Genomic DNA, 12,877 nt, shown 5'->3' on the forward strand with positions numbered 1-12,877 from the left:
TGTCAAATGCTTTTTCAGCATCTAATGAAATGGACATGTGGGTTTTTTTTTTTTTTTTTTTTTTTTTTTTTTTTTTTTTTTTAGTTTGTTTATGTAGTGGGTTACATTGATGGATTTCTGTATATTGGACCATCCCTGCATCCCTGGGATAAAGCCTATTTGATCGTGGTGAATGATTGCTTTGATGTGAAGAACTAAGTTTCTTTCTAGTACGCCTTCTACTATTGAGAATTCTAAGTGACTATTTTCTAGATATTAAATTGCTGCTAGAAGTTTAAAAGACAAAAGGTTATATAAATTAGGCAATTATAAATGAGTATTACTAGAAGAAAGCTAATTTGAATCTCATTTAGAAATTATTAATTTAAAGCCATCATTGAGCCTGTAGGATAGTGGTTTCACCCTTTGGGGATCTAACTACCCTTTTACAGGAGTTTTGTAAGATCACCAGAAAACACAGATATTCACATTATAATTCATAACAATAGAAAATTTACATTTATGAAGTAGTAACAAAACTAGTTTTATGGTTTGTGTCACCACAACATGAAGAACTGTGTTGAAATGAAGTTTGCAGCATTAGCCAAGGTTGAGAACCACTACTTTAGGAGGAGTCATACCTTCTGAGTAACTTTGCACTTAGTTCTGAGTAGAGCTGTGCTTTGCTTACTTCAGAATGTATTGTGCTACAAATTTCACTATACATGATCTAATTTTTATTTAAAATGGAGCACCCTAAGTGAGCATAGACCATAGTTGTGGTATAAACAATGGACCTTCTTTGGAGGCTAGTTGTACAGTAGCTAAAATAAAAATATATACTATTCTGCAGTTCTTTATCTGGAAATTGATCTGACTGTACTTTTCTAACTTGTGCAGTGTTGCATATCTATTGATGGCAAGCTGATGGGATATACTGGATTGACAATCTCATTTAACCATTTAAGTCTAAATAAAGAAAATCCGCGTGTACTGGTGTGGCAAGATGCCCACCGTGTGTTGTTTAGGAAAAAGGAAAAGTATGGTGAAGCCTACTTGTAAAAAAGAAAATGAAATATATCCCTCTTTAAAAAACAACAGCAAAAAGATTTAATTGTTCTTATTTTATGTGTATATATAAGCACCCACTTCTATGTATATACCCCAAGTGTGTGCCAGAGAGGGCACTGAGTCAGTCTCCTGAAACTGGAGTTACAGGCAGTTGTGAGCCACCTGATGTGGTGCTGAAAACCAAAACAGCTGGGTCTTCTGCAAGACCAGGAAATGCTCTTAACTGCTGAGCCATCTCTCCAGCCCCATATTTTCTTATTTTTAATAATCTTGTATGTATAGAAAAAGTCTGTAAGATCATATGACATTTACTATTGCTACAGTGGAATAGACTTGCTTTTTATGTGTTCAGTTGTAATTTTTTTCTCATGAATAGGGATGGCTTTCGATTGATAAAAGGTTATAAAACATGTTCACATAAACTTTATCATACAGTGACAATGAAAATTCTATAAAGAAATGTATATATCAAGCACTGTCACTGATAATCAACAGAATTAAGTTCATTGTTCATTTTCTGAGTATTGAATCATTAAAACTGAGAGGACTTGGATTTTGGATAAAATGCTAGAGGAGTCAACTTAAAGGATAACTTCATCTTTGATCCTGTCCCCTTCTTCACATGGTTACCAAACTTACCACAATTTTTAGCTTGTTACCAGTTCTTTTCATCAAGTGCTATTTCTTCATTTTTGCTTTAAGGAATAAACATCATCCTGACCTTCATCTTTGGGCTTATTCTGGAAAGAGGAAAGACCAAGATCAGATAGTAGCTGGAGCAGAGAGAAAAGTAGCACTTCAGGACACAGCTAACTCAGAGGGAAAGAGATATGTACAAAACCACAAAGAACCACCCCTGAAAATTGAAGAAACTTACATAACAAGCGAACACAGCTATCAAAAGCCACAAAGCTTTAGTCAGGACTGCCAATCTCTCACAGATCCTGGAAGCTCAGATGATGATGATGGTAGCAGTTTTGAAGAAGATGGGGAACTCCATGTGCCAGATAGAAGCCATCTTCTATACTCAGTGAAAGATCGGGGAGTGTCAGAGAAGGTAATGGTTCCCATAAAACAAGAGAAGAAGCTGGCGGAATTAAACACACCTGGTCCTTGGGCTTTGCTAATACATAAATATGTGCTTAAAGATTTGTTTTCCTTTCTCCACCACAAAACATTATCCATATAAACATTGGTTTGTTATAATCCATTCAACTGCTACACTTAAGTTTTCAGTTCCTAAGTATACTTAAATATTTCTATAAATTAATGAGCCAAATTGTATATCAAAAGAAAAATTATTTTGTGTGGGATCATTCCAGTATGTATGGAGTCATAATTTATCTTTTTTTAATGTATTTTGGACAGAGCATCGCACTAAAGCATGTGCCCACATATCAATCCCATTGTGCAGTAACTGTGTAAACATGTCTCCTGTTTGTTGGGCTTAGCATTGAGATTGAAAGGGGCCCTCAAGCTTTATTTGTTTTCTACTAGCAAGTCCATTTTTAAATTAGTTCCTTGCTATCCTGGCTTTTGCAAATATCAAGTAATCATCACCAGAAGTTCATAACTGAATTTGGAAAGCTTATATTTTATGAAACTTACAGTAAATTATTTTGACAAATTAATATCATTCTATGAAATTAGTTACCTTTGGCAAATCTAAATCCATATTTTACATGTGTATGTTTTTAAAATTTTGCATTCTGAAGTTTTTTCAAGGATTCTTGCCTTCTGTTATCAGTGTAACCACAACAGTATAGGCCAGTTTGCCATTAGTTGAACTTTTAAACCAGTCTTTGACAGTTAACTTGATTTTTTTCCATAATTGCTTTTCCCTTGCTCCATTTGTGTCACCAGTTAAAATTAATTGAGAAATAAAATCACTTAGTCATTATAGTTACAGAATGGAATTTTCATTTACTTAGCACATTTTACTGGAACCTTCTTTTCTGGGTCACACACTAGTAGGCATGAAGGAGGGATAAAGGGACACCTTTATTCTGGAAAAACTCCAGGTGTAATTTGATGGTGTGTAAGAACTTTCTCCAAAGACTTTCTCAGAGGCAGATTGGCTCTTGCCTACTTAAGTAGGGTAATAGATTTTTCTGTATCTTTCTCATTTTGAAGTAGCATTTCATCCAGTTCTCTGTGTTTTTGTTTTATTCTGTTTCATTCTACTTTCCCCACTGGTCCTTTGGAGAAGAATCCAGCTTCAGGGAATAAAGTGTTTGTTTATAATGATAAAAAGGGCATGGAGGGCCCAGGAGACTCGCATCTTCAGTGGCAGCTAAATCTCCTCACGCATATAGAAAATGTGCAGAATGAAGTCACCAGCAGGATGGACCTCATAGAAAAAGAAGTGGACGGTAATGTAGCCAAGAACTCAAGTGTAGCTAATTCGTGTTTGTAGTGTTATTATGAAGAAGCACTTTAATTAAGTTGTAGAGTGCAAACTACAGATATACTACCTGCCTGCTCAGGTCTGTCTCTTTCTTTATGCTGTATTTAGCATATGCAGGCTGTTGTAGGCTCAATACAGGGTAACGATATTATCCTTAGTAGTGATTTCTTGTCTGTTTTGTTTTATTCTTAACACAGATATTTATTAGATATTGCCTATATACCTGGTTCAATATAGAATATTTGTGAAGTGTTTGCTAGTTTCATTGAAGAATATTTTCTATTAAGTCAGTATATTCATTTCCACTTTGACTAATATTTACTGAGTAGAATTAATTTCTACAAGTTAAGCAAGCAAACCTTAAATTTGCATACAAATTTTCAAATACTTTTCACTCACATTTTTCTACATTTTATCATCATGTAGAAACTAAAAAGTAGGCAGAAGAAATACACCTTTATTATATTTGAATAAATTGAAATTCCTGGATTCTCATTCTCATATGCTTCTTTTGCTTTGACTATTTTGTCCTGATCTCAAAGATCATAACCTGCCTCCAGCATTTAGTCCTTTCTCTGTAAATTTTACACTAAGGTTGATATATACTGTATTTCTGCCTTTTTTTCCTCCCTTAAGAGAAGTGGATACCTATTTCAGAAGCATCTTGCATTTAATTTTATTAAATAGAGTTAATTTGTCTTATGTAGATTTTTGAAGAAATGAAAATGTATCTTGACAATTATATATTTTTAATAGATTTTTAATGAAAATTGAGTATGTAATTGATTAATTGAATTCTACATAGAGTTTGAGTATACTTGCATATATTATAGAGAGAAGGGGGTATTTCAATAAAGTAGTAATCCTGAAAAGGACTCTAAGAAACCTTTCCCTTTTACTTTGTTAATGAGAAAGATGTGACCTGGGGAGATAGCTCAATGGTAAAGCACTTACTTTGCAAATATGAACACCTAAGTCCAGATCCCTAGAAGGTATACAAATAAAAGCCAGATGTGATGATATACACTTAGAATCCCAGCAACGATGAGGTGGGAAGTGGAGGCATCTTAATCCCTGGTACTTTGTGGCCAACTAGCATAGTAACATTTTTGGCCAATGAGAGACCGGATCTCCATAAAATGACAGATGGTGCCCAAGAAACAGCACCCAGTTTGTCTTCTGAACATCACATGCACACATAGTCATGCTCCTGTACACAAACTTGTACACATGCACACAAGGAGAAGATGAAATGAAAACTATATCTAAATTAGTAGAATGTTTGAGCAGGCCAAAGGAACTGTTATCTTTTGTTTCAGAAAAAAAGTGAAGGAGACATACTAATGAAGTATGTGGATGTGTGTATATGGTGTATATATGCATATTATATACTTTGGGAGAAAGATGTTTTAAATGTGTGTGTGTGTGTGTGTGTATGTGTGTGTGTGTGTGTGATTTGTGCATGTAAGGTAGTGGGGAATTAGGCTGGGCATGTAGTTCAGTGTTTGAATACCTGCTCTGGTTCAATTTCCAGTATTTTAGGGAGAAAAGTGTCTGAGATAGCAGATGAAGGTTTCCCAGGATTGGAACTATTGTGGGTGGGGTGATTAAGTGCATTGGTCTTCTGTAAAGAGGGAAGTGAACTCTTTCTTTCAGTCACCATTATCTCCTAACTGATTATCTTCTGGCTGTTCTCAATGCCATTTAAACTCTCCTCCCCCTTTCTTCTAGTTCTAGAAAGCTGGCTTGATTTCACAGGGGAGTTGGAGCCACCAGATCCCCTTGCAAGACTGCCCCAACTTAAACGCCACATAAAACAACTCTTACTTGACGTGGGCAAAGTACAACAAATTGCAACTCTTTGTTCTGTATAACAGTGGTAAACACTTGGTGACAAGAATGTGTCTTTCTTCAGTTAATTCACTTTTATTGCTAAGTTGGATAGTCAAAAAGCCTAATGTTTGATCATTTACTGATTTGTGACATCAATAGTATGGCATCTTGGAAAGAAAATGAAGAGCAATTTTATCAAGGAAGCTAACATTGAAAATGAGTGAACAAGCTGCAAATGATAATATCATCTATGCCAAGAATCAATGAGTATAATGCAAGCTGCACTGAAGGAATGGAATTGGCAAGATACAGTTGCTTTCATGAAGCTCAAGATACCTATAGAAAGAATTATGATGTATTTATATAGTTTTAGAAGAGGTACCCATGTTTATAAACCAGCATTTGGCCAAAACCACACTGTAAGGAAATTCAAGTTCTAGAGAGTTCTACAAGATTGCTCTAAGAATTGCCTTCTGGCAGTTGGATCCAGCTGCAAAGAAACTTAGATTACTTAAACTTCTGTAGGATCATGAAATATTTCTTGGGTGATGAATGTATTTTAATCAGAAAACTGACAATGGAAGTCTCACTTTGGGGAAAATAATTTTGGAATTCTAACTTCATCATGAATGTATTTTAAGAAACCCACCAAATAATTGGAATTTATTGCGGGCATTGTGCTCTTTAAAAGTAAAGTGGCTTGCAGAAGGGCCTAATGTGCCAAATGTTGATACTTCTGGAAAGAGGATTTGAATATTGCAGGAATCCTTCCACCCGCCATATGCAATGCCATTAACCCATACAAACCTGTATGTCACATGCTGGGTGTGCTCTGTGTAGGGGAGTCAGGGCATCCAGACTTGAGCCTACATTTGATCCTGGATACACTTGGTGTTTGCCTTTTGAAAAAAACTATAAACCTCAGCTGGGATGAGGAGTGACAAAAATATCAAAATAATCTGTGGCTGTGGATTTTTTTTTAACTGCTAGTAGTGGAATACTGGAAAAGCTTCATTTCTGAAGACAAATTTTATTTTAAAATATAAATATACACTCACAAATTTTAGCTTTGTTCACAAATGGACAGATTTATGAAGCCAAAGGCAACTAAGTTGCTTACTCAGCTCTTGCTGGATTTTTGAGCCTAGGTCTTACTGTCTGCCAGTCCTGGTGCGAGTTGTGTGCACGCCACAGTGCTACATGTGCAGGTATGCATAAGTGAGTATGCTTGATTAAATAGTCGACATACATATGTACATAATCAACATATTTATATCACACATATCTAGTTTTATTACTATAGATTATACAAATTGGTGGTTAACATAAAATGTTACCTTTTAACAGACTGTTTATAAAAACTAAAAGTGTATGTACAGGTTTTGAAATTTTTTTAAAAGGGGGAAGAAAAGACTGTTAAGAGGAGGCTATTTGATGACATTACACTTGAATATTTTTTGCCTCATTCTGTTTATCAGTTCTAGCAATCTGTATAAATGCACTTAGAACTGATAGACAGTGAACTTGAATTTATCTTTGATAAGAATACATGCCACTGTACATTCAGATATTATTTAAATTTGCAAAACACACTGTTCTTTATGTAAGGTACTGTATGTAAAACTCTATTAAAACTCTTCCACATACCCTAAAATTTCAACTTGCCTTTTTGCGGCCTTATGTTTTGAGATGAGAATTAAAAGAGTATGTAACACATTGAGGAATTTTTATTGCCTTTTGAGATTTTTCAACTGACAAATGTGCCAAAGATCACCATACATAAAATGTAGTCCTCTGTATTTACTTGTGATACCTAAACTTTGTCAAAGATCCTACTGATGAAAGCTTTGGCAGTAGTCATTGTGGGGTAGTTGCTTAAATTTGCATATCAAAGAAAAATTAGTGCCTATAACCTATGTTTGGAGTAAATTTACTGATGTTTGTGTTTCAAGATTGATACTATATTGTTCATTTGTGTTTAAAACTGATGACTGTAAAATTTTCCATTGTGATTGAACCCTAGACATTGAATTTGCGTCTTCTTTTCAGAAATGTAGCCAATAATGTCCTTAGTTTGTAAATAGTGGTGTTGACTTGATTCTTGTCATATATGCAGAAGAACTCTGCATTCAGTGATACTCAGCTTCTGAGTTGTGGTGACCCTGGTAAAAATAATGCACAGTATTGTAGTACAGACTAAGTGCTCCCACACAAAGTCTGACATGTTCCAGGTGTGGAGTACTAACTGTGCTCCATAAGTTCAAAGTTCCACACCTTATTTCATCATAAGCAGGATCACTGTCAAAATACGGGCTCACTAAAAATACAGTGTACAATATCTTCAAGATATATGTTTAAATTATATACAGAACAGTAGTGAAGTTCACATTTAGATTTAAGTCTCATGCCGAGAACGTGTTATGGTAAAATACAAAGACTCCAGCATCCAAGAAAACACCAAATCCAAAATATTTTTCTCCAAGCATTTCTGATAATGAACACTAAACTTCTGTCTTAAAATTCAGTCACTTTGTGAGCACCTAGGAAATTGAGTACTTCGTTGATTTTATGTTATATGTTCTACTCTGCTTATTTGTCAATGAATGAAAAAGCTGATTCTTAAATTTAGATCTTTAAAGAATATATCAGATTATATGCACATACCCAATTACTATAGAACCAACCAACAATTGGTTAAGGTCATCCATTATCAGGTAGAGGGCAGAAATTTTCTTGAGAAAATGAATTAACTTTGGAGAAGCAAATATGTTGTGATAAGAATCAGGTAAGATTTGTTTTTCCTTTTAGTTTTACCTAAAATCATTGTATTAAAATCTAAGCAGTGAACTAGAGAGGGTATTTTCTTCAAAGATAACGTTTTATTTGGCAGATGGACAAAAGAGAATGAGCTTCAGTGGAGAGATTCCTCATAATTTCTGGCAAATATAATTTGTACTTCTTTATGGTTGTCTGTGGTTCCACTGACTGTTGAAGTAATGTATTTTCTCCTTGAAGGAACTTGTTATTCTTAGAATTTCAGGTAAATCACCTGTTCCTAAGTTGTTTCAACTCAATGTTCATACTAAAATGTGTATACTTTTCATGTTAAAACTGAAGCATACTACTTCCTCCCCAATAAACTGAATCTGCTGCCATGTCACTGTCTTGGTTAATAGCATCCAATCAGTATATGATTAACATACAGAGTCAGCACTTACTAGTCATTTCAACACCACATAAATGTTTTCTCAAAACAGTGATGATGTCTTCCTCAGGCCTGTTTGGAGCCCAGTGTAAGTCATGGAGGTAATGAGTCAGTTTCACTTGCCTCTTTCATTCTAGCTTTGTTTTCATTCTGACTCTCAAATTGTCACTGCCAGACTAGAGAATTACACTTAATAATGTCAGCTCCCTGCTAGGCATCATAATACTTCCTATGTTATATGAATTAATTCTTTCAAAGGACAGATGAGAGTAATTACTTTCTAAATAAGCACAGGAAGGTTTGCGCATACATTCAGATATATCCTAGGTAAGAAGTGAGTTTTTGTTGTCTGTACAGCATGTGTTCCTTGGCTATTCTTGTCATTTCAGTTTTCTACTGTGAAACCCCAAGGGAATAATTCATACTCTGTTGTATCTGTATGATATGGAATGTGTCCAAGCTGACCTAGTTTGTTCTCACATTGATGGCAATGTAGCCTGACTCTTACGACTGTGCTCATTTCTTTCTCTTGCCTTCATATCACTTCTGTGTGAAAGTTCCTCACTTGCTTATGTCTCTATAAACACAAGACACTATGTCTTGAGTATCTCTTCCTAAAAAAGAAGCAATTCATTTCCAAAGGCTCCTGTATAGAATCAAACTGGAAAGGAATTCTGTTACTGAGTAATAACTTGCTATACTGAAACAGGCATAGATTTGTAATTTCAGATTTCCTGATAATTTACTAACAATATAATACTCTGAGCTTTGGTTTGTAAATGACAACATACCAACTTGGAACTTTGCTATGAGAGTTAAATCATCAAGAAGCATAAGACATGAATTGGAAATCACCCATCACTGAGTGTCATCTATGTGCAGGCCATGAAATTAACATGATTAGAGTTGGATAGAGGGAAAGATCATGCTCTACAGGCTAATGGAGGCAGTAACATTTTCTAGTGAGAACCCAAGCAAAGAGACCAAAGAAAGGAAGATAATTATACTTGAGGGTGGTGGAGCAGGGGAAATAGATATATATTCATTGAAACAGTATTCTTTTAAATTTGACTAGAACATCCAGAAATTTTTTGTTTGTTTTTTGAGACAGGGTTTCTCTGTGTAGCCCTGGCTGTCCTGGAACTCACTCTGTAGACTAGGCTGGTCTCGAACTCAGAAATACACCTGCCTCTGCCTCCCAAGTGCTGGGATTAAAGGCGTGAACCACCACTGCCCGGCTCAGAAAAATTTAAGACATTGAAATTCCTAGACTTTGTTCTCTAAACTAGAGCCCAAGAAAAGACTTTTGAGTGTACTTAGTTTATTAGAAACAAAATCTAACAAGCCAGTAGCAGGAGGGAAGTAAAGGAATGGAAGAGGGGAGGAGAAAGCAAATAAGCAAAATTAAGGACATTGCTGTGAGCAATGGGACTTTTATTCTGCCTTTTTAAATCATACATGCAGTATGTAATTTCCAAGTTGTAAATATTGACAAATCTAATCACATAGAACATTTTTAAATGCATGTGGTTGAATCTGATGCATCATGGTTATTTGATTGCTTACCAACATTATTTTTTAAAAAACATAGGCAGAATTTTGAGGTAACATGACAAACTAGAATCTGCCTGCATATATCCTTATGAATAAGTCAGAATGAGAAATGGATGCTATTCAGTAGAGAACCATGGAAATCTATGTGATGATAGACAAGTGAAAAGCATATAGGAAAAAATGGGGAGCATGCTGAGAAGAAGTAAACTAAGTATTCATCAGCAGCCCAATTTCCTGATATAGAGAGGGGAAGCGGAAGTTTCATAAAAAAGGGTAAGCCATGTGGCACTAATGAAGAGATGACCTATCCTATGGACAGTTTACTGCTCTTATAAACTTTTAAATCCCATTTCAGATTTTGATAAGATGGTAAATGCTCTTGTAGTCAGATCAGCAGCTGAAAGGTATCACATTCTATTATCCTGGGTACCATCTTGAGAACTTGTTTAAAACTACGCTATCTTGGGTATCTGAAAATGGACAATAGCTGGTCAGCCTGAATTTAACTTGTAACATCCCATAGGTAAAGAACAACCTTAGGAAGCCTTGTGGAGAGTGCTAGCAAGCTGAAAAGCATAAGTGCCAAAAAGGACTGACCAGGTAGTGAACTACACAGGGAAAGATAGCCCCACCTTTGATGGTGGGGAGCAAATAACCCTAGAGGCTAATAATTCTGAGTCTGAGATTATTGGAAATCAACCTCTGGAACCAACTACTTCCCTTCACTGTTGAAGTCTTGAGAATTTTGAAGGTCCAGAGAGTCATGCCTGGATGACCAACTAGGTTGAAGGTGTCCAACTCAAGCCTCTGTCTACTGTAAAGATCTTGCACAATACTTGTCATCCACATACACTTTGCAATGGGTTGATCAGAACCTAGAGATTTGTAAAGTGCATATAGAGTCCTGGGCCTATAGGAATCTCTACTGTGGTAGCTTCCATCATGCACAAATAAAGGAAGTTACTTAAGTGGGCACTGCTCTGCTAGACTTCAGGTGGTTGTTAAGTGCAAACCGAACAACTTCAGCTGGCCTTTCCCTGATCTGTGCATCAGTCTTAAATACTAGAGAACTTAGGAACCACTCTTTTTTCTTTTGCCCCACCTCCTTACTTTTATCAGCCTTTACTGTATTAAAAAGAAAACTTTGTTTCTATCTTTATCTCCTTTCATAAATTCTCCTAATTTTGTTCATGGACTTTTTCATTGTTAGCCAATCCCTCCCCCACACACACCTTTTTTTCTTCTTTGCTCTGCCACTATCACCTTATACATTTATTATTTTGACTTTCTCCTATTAAAGTAAGTTTTTCTGTATCTTTTATGTGCCTCTTCTCACATTTATCTGTTTTGAAGCTTTGTTAATATTGGACATTTTTATTTTATTCATTTTTTCTTTTCTAATTGTATTCATATTTTATTCATTTTCTCATACTTTTCTCATTTTTATTTGTCCTCCATAACAGTCTCACTTTTTTTCCTTTTATTTGACATTCTTCCCTTTCCCTCTTTATGTGCTTATTTTTAATGCTATTCCTTTACTATTTCCACATATATCTATTTTTTTCAACTTCATAGCACACCCTAAGTTTTGATGTTTGATGATCACTTGTGATGCATGAATAGGCCTCTTTCAATACTGAACACATGCTTCAATATTGATATTTCAATAGTTTGCATTTCTGAGCATTGCTATAGCTTGAGCCCTCAAGAGGAGCTGCTCAAAAGAAGCCCTTCAAATAAAAATGAACAGATACCCAAGAAGCCCTTCAAATAAAAATGAGCAGATGCCCATAGAAGCAAATACATAGGACATAACATGTAAACATGGAAAACTAGAGTAACCCAACTCCAAAAGGACATGATTCTTCAACTACTGAACTCAAGTACAGATTTGGGTAAAATGCTTGGTAAATATTTGAAAAGCTTGCTATTAAATGATTAATGGCCTCAAAAATATGCATATAAGATTATTTGATCTAAAAGTCACCAACATTGAATGAAGAGACAAACTGGATGAGAATGTGTGTGTTTGTGTGTGTATGCGTGTATGTGTATACACACACACACACATTTACAGTATAAAACATCAATATACTCACCAGAGAAAGAATATCAGCAGTGAAGATTCAAGGAAAGAGTACACTCACACATCAATGAGGAAAAGAAACAAACTTTGCCACAATATCTAAGAACTCTAGGAAATGATTAATAGACCAAACTTCAGAGTCTATATGGGATAAAAGAATTGAGATTGTAAAAGCATATATTTGATGAAATTACAATTGAAAATCTTACATATATATATAGGATAACAAATGGACATGAAATACAAGAAGCAGTTAAGACTCAAATCAACATGTCCAAAGGAAAACCTCTCTAAAACATTATAAAAATGACAAAAAACAAAAAACAAAAAAACAAAAAAACAAAAACAGCATAAGGTTTAAAGCCTTCTCCTTGAAGACTACATCTTATAGTAGCTGAAGGTGCAATGCAAGGTAATGAGAGAGAAAATAGTAGTCCTAACTCCATGTTGTGATGCCCATGAATCACAACAATGGCAAGCACAGTAAAACATCCCTAAACATACAATAGTGGGACTTACATCTTGACATTAGCTGACAATTGCATAGTTGGACTTAAAGCCACTCAATAGAAATCATGCTTGCTACTTTAGCCAACTATGGCTAGTGAGATCATACATCTTACAGGAGAATGTACCACAGTCACTTTCCTAAGCATAACTGTATTAATTCTTACACTGAAAGATAAATGTAGCTCCTCCCTCTCATCAAACATTTTTTTTTTTTTTTTTTTTTTTTTTTTTT

General features: G+C 35.1%; 1 protein-coding gene across 7 annotated transcripts in view; it reads left to right on the top strand.

Annotated features, from left to right (window-relative positions):
* Phf20l1 (PHD finger protein 20 like 1) overlaps positions 1 to 8,445 on the top strand; it is a 76,885-nt gene extending 68,440 nt beyond the window's left edge. For all 7 annotated transcript variants that reach the window (XM_031359283.1, XM_031359282.1, XM_031359285.1 and 4 more), the window contains 3 exons: positions 1,753 to 2,107; positions 3,260 to 3,422; positions 5,189 to 8,445. In XM_031359283.1, the coding sequence (XP_031215143.1) occupies positions 1,753 to 2,107; positions 3,260 to 3,422; positions 5,189 to 5,331 (661 nt within the window). In that variant the 3' untranslated portion in view covers positions 5,332 to 8,445. The remainder of the gene's footprint in view (positions 1 to 1,752; positions 2,108 to 3,259; positions 3,423 to 5,188) is intronic.
* Positions 8,446 to 12,877: the final 4,432 nt, after the last annotated feature.

The sequence above is a fragment of the Mastomys coucha genome, unplaced genomic scaffold (genome assembly GCF_008632895.1).
Source record: "Mastomys coucha isolate ucsf_1 unplaced genomic scaffold, UCSF_Mcou_1 pScaffold7, whole genome shotgun sequence".
Classification (NCBI taxonomy): domain Eukaryota; kingdom Metazoa; phylum Chordata; class Mammalia; order Rodentia; family Muridae; genus Mastomys; species Mastomys coucha.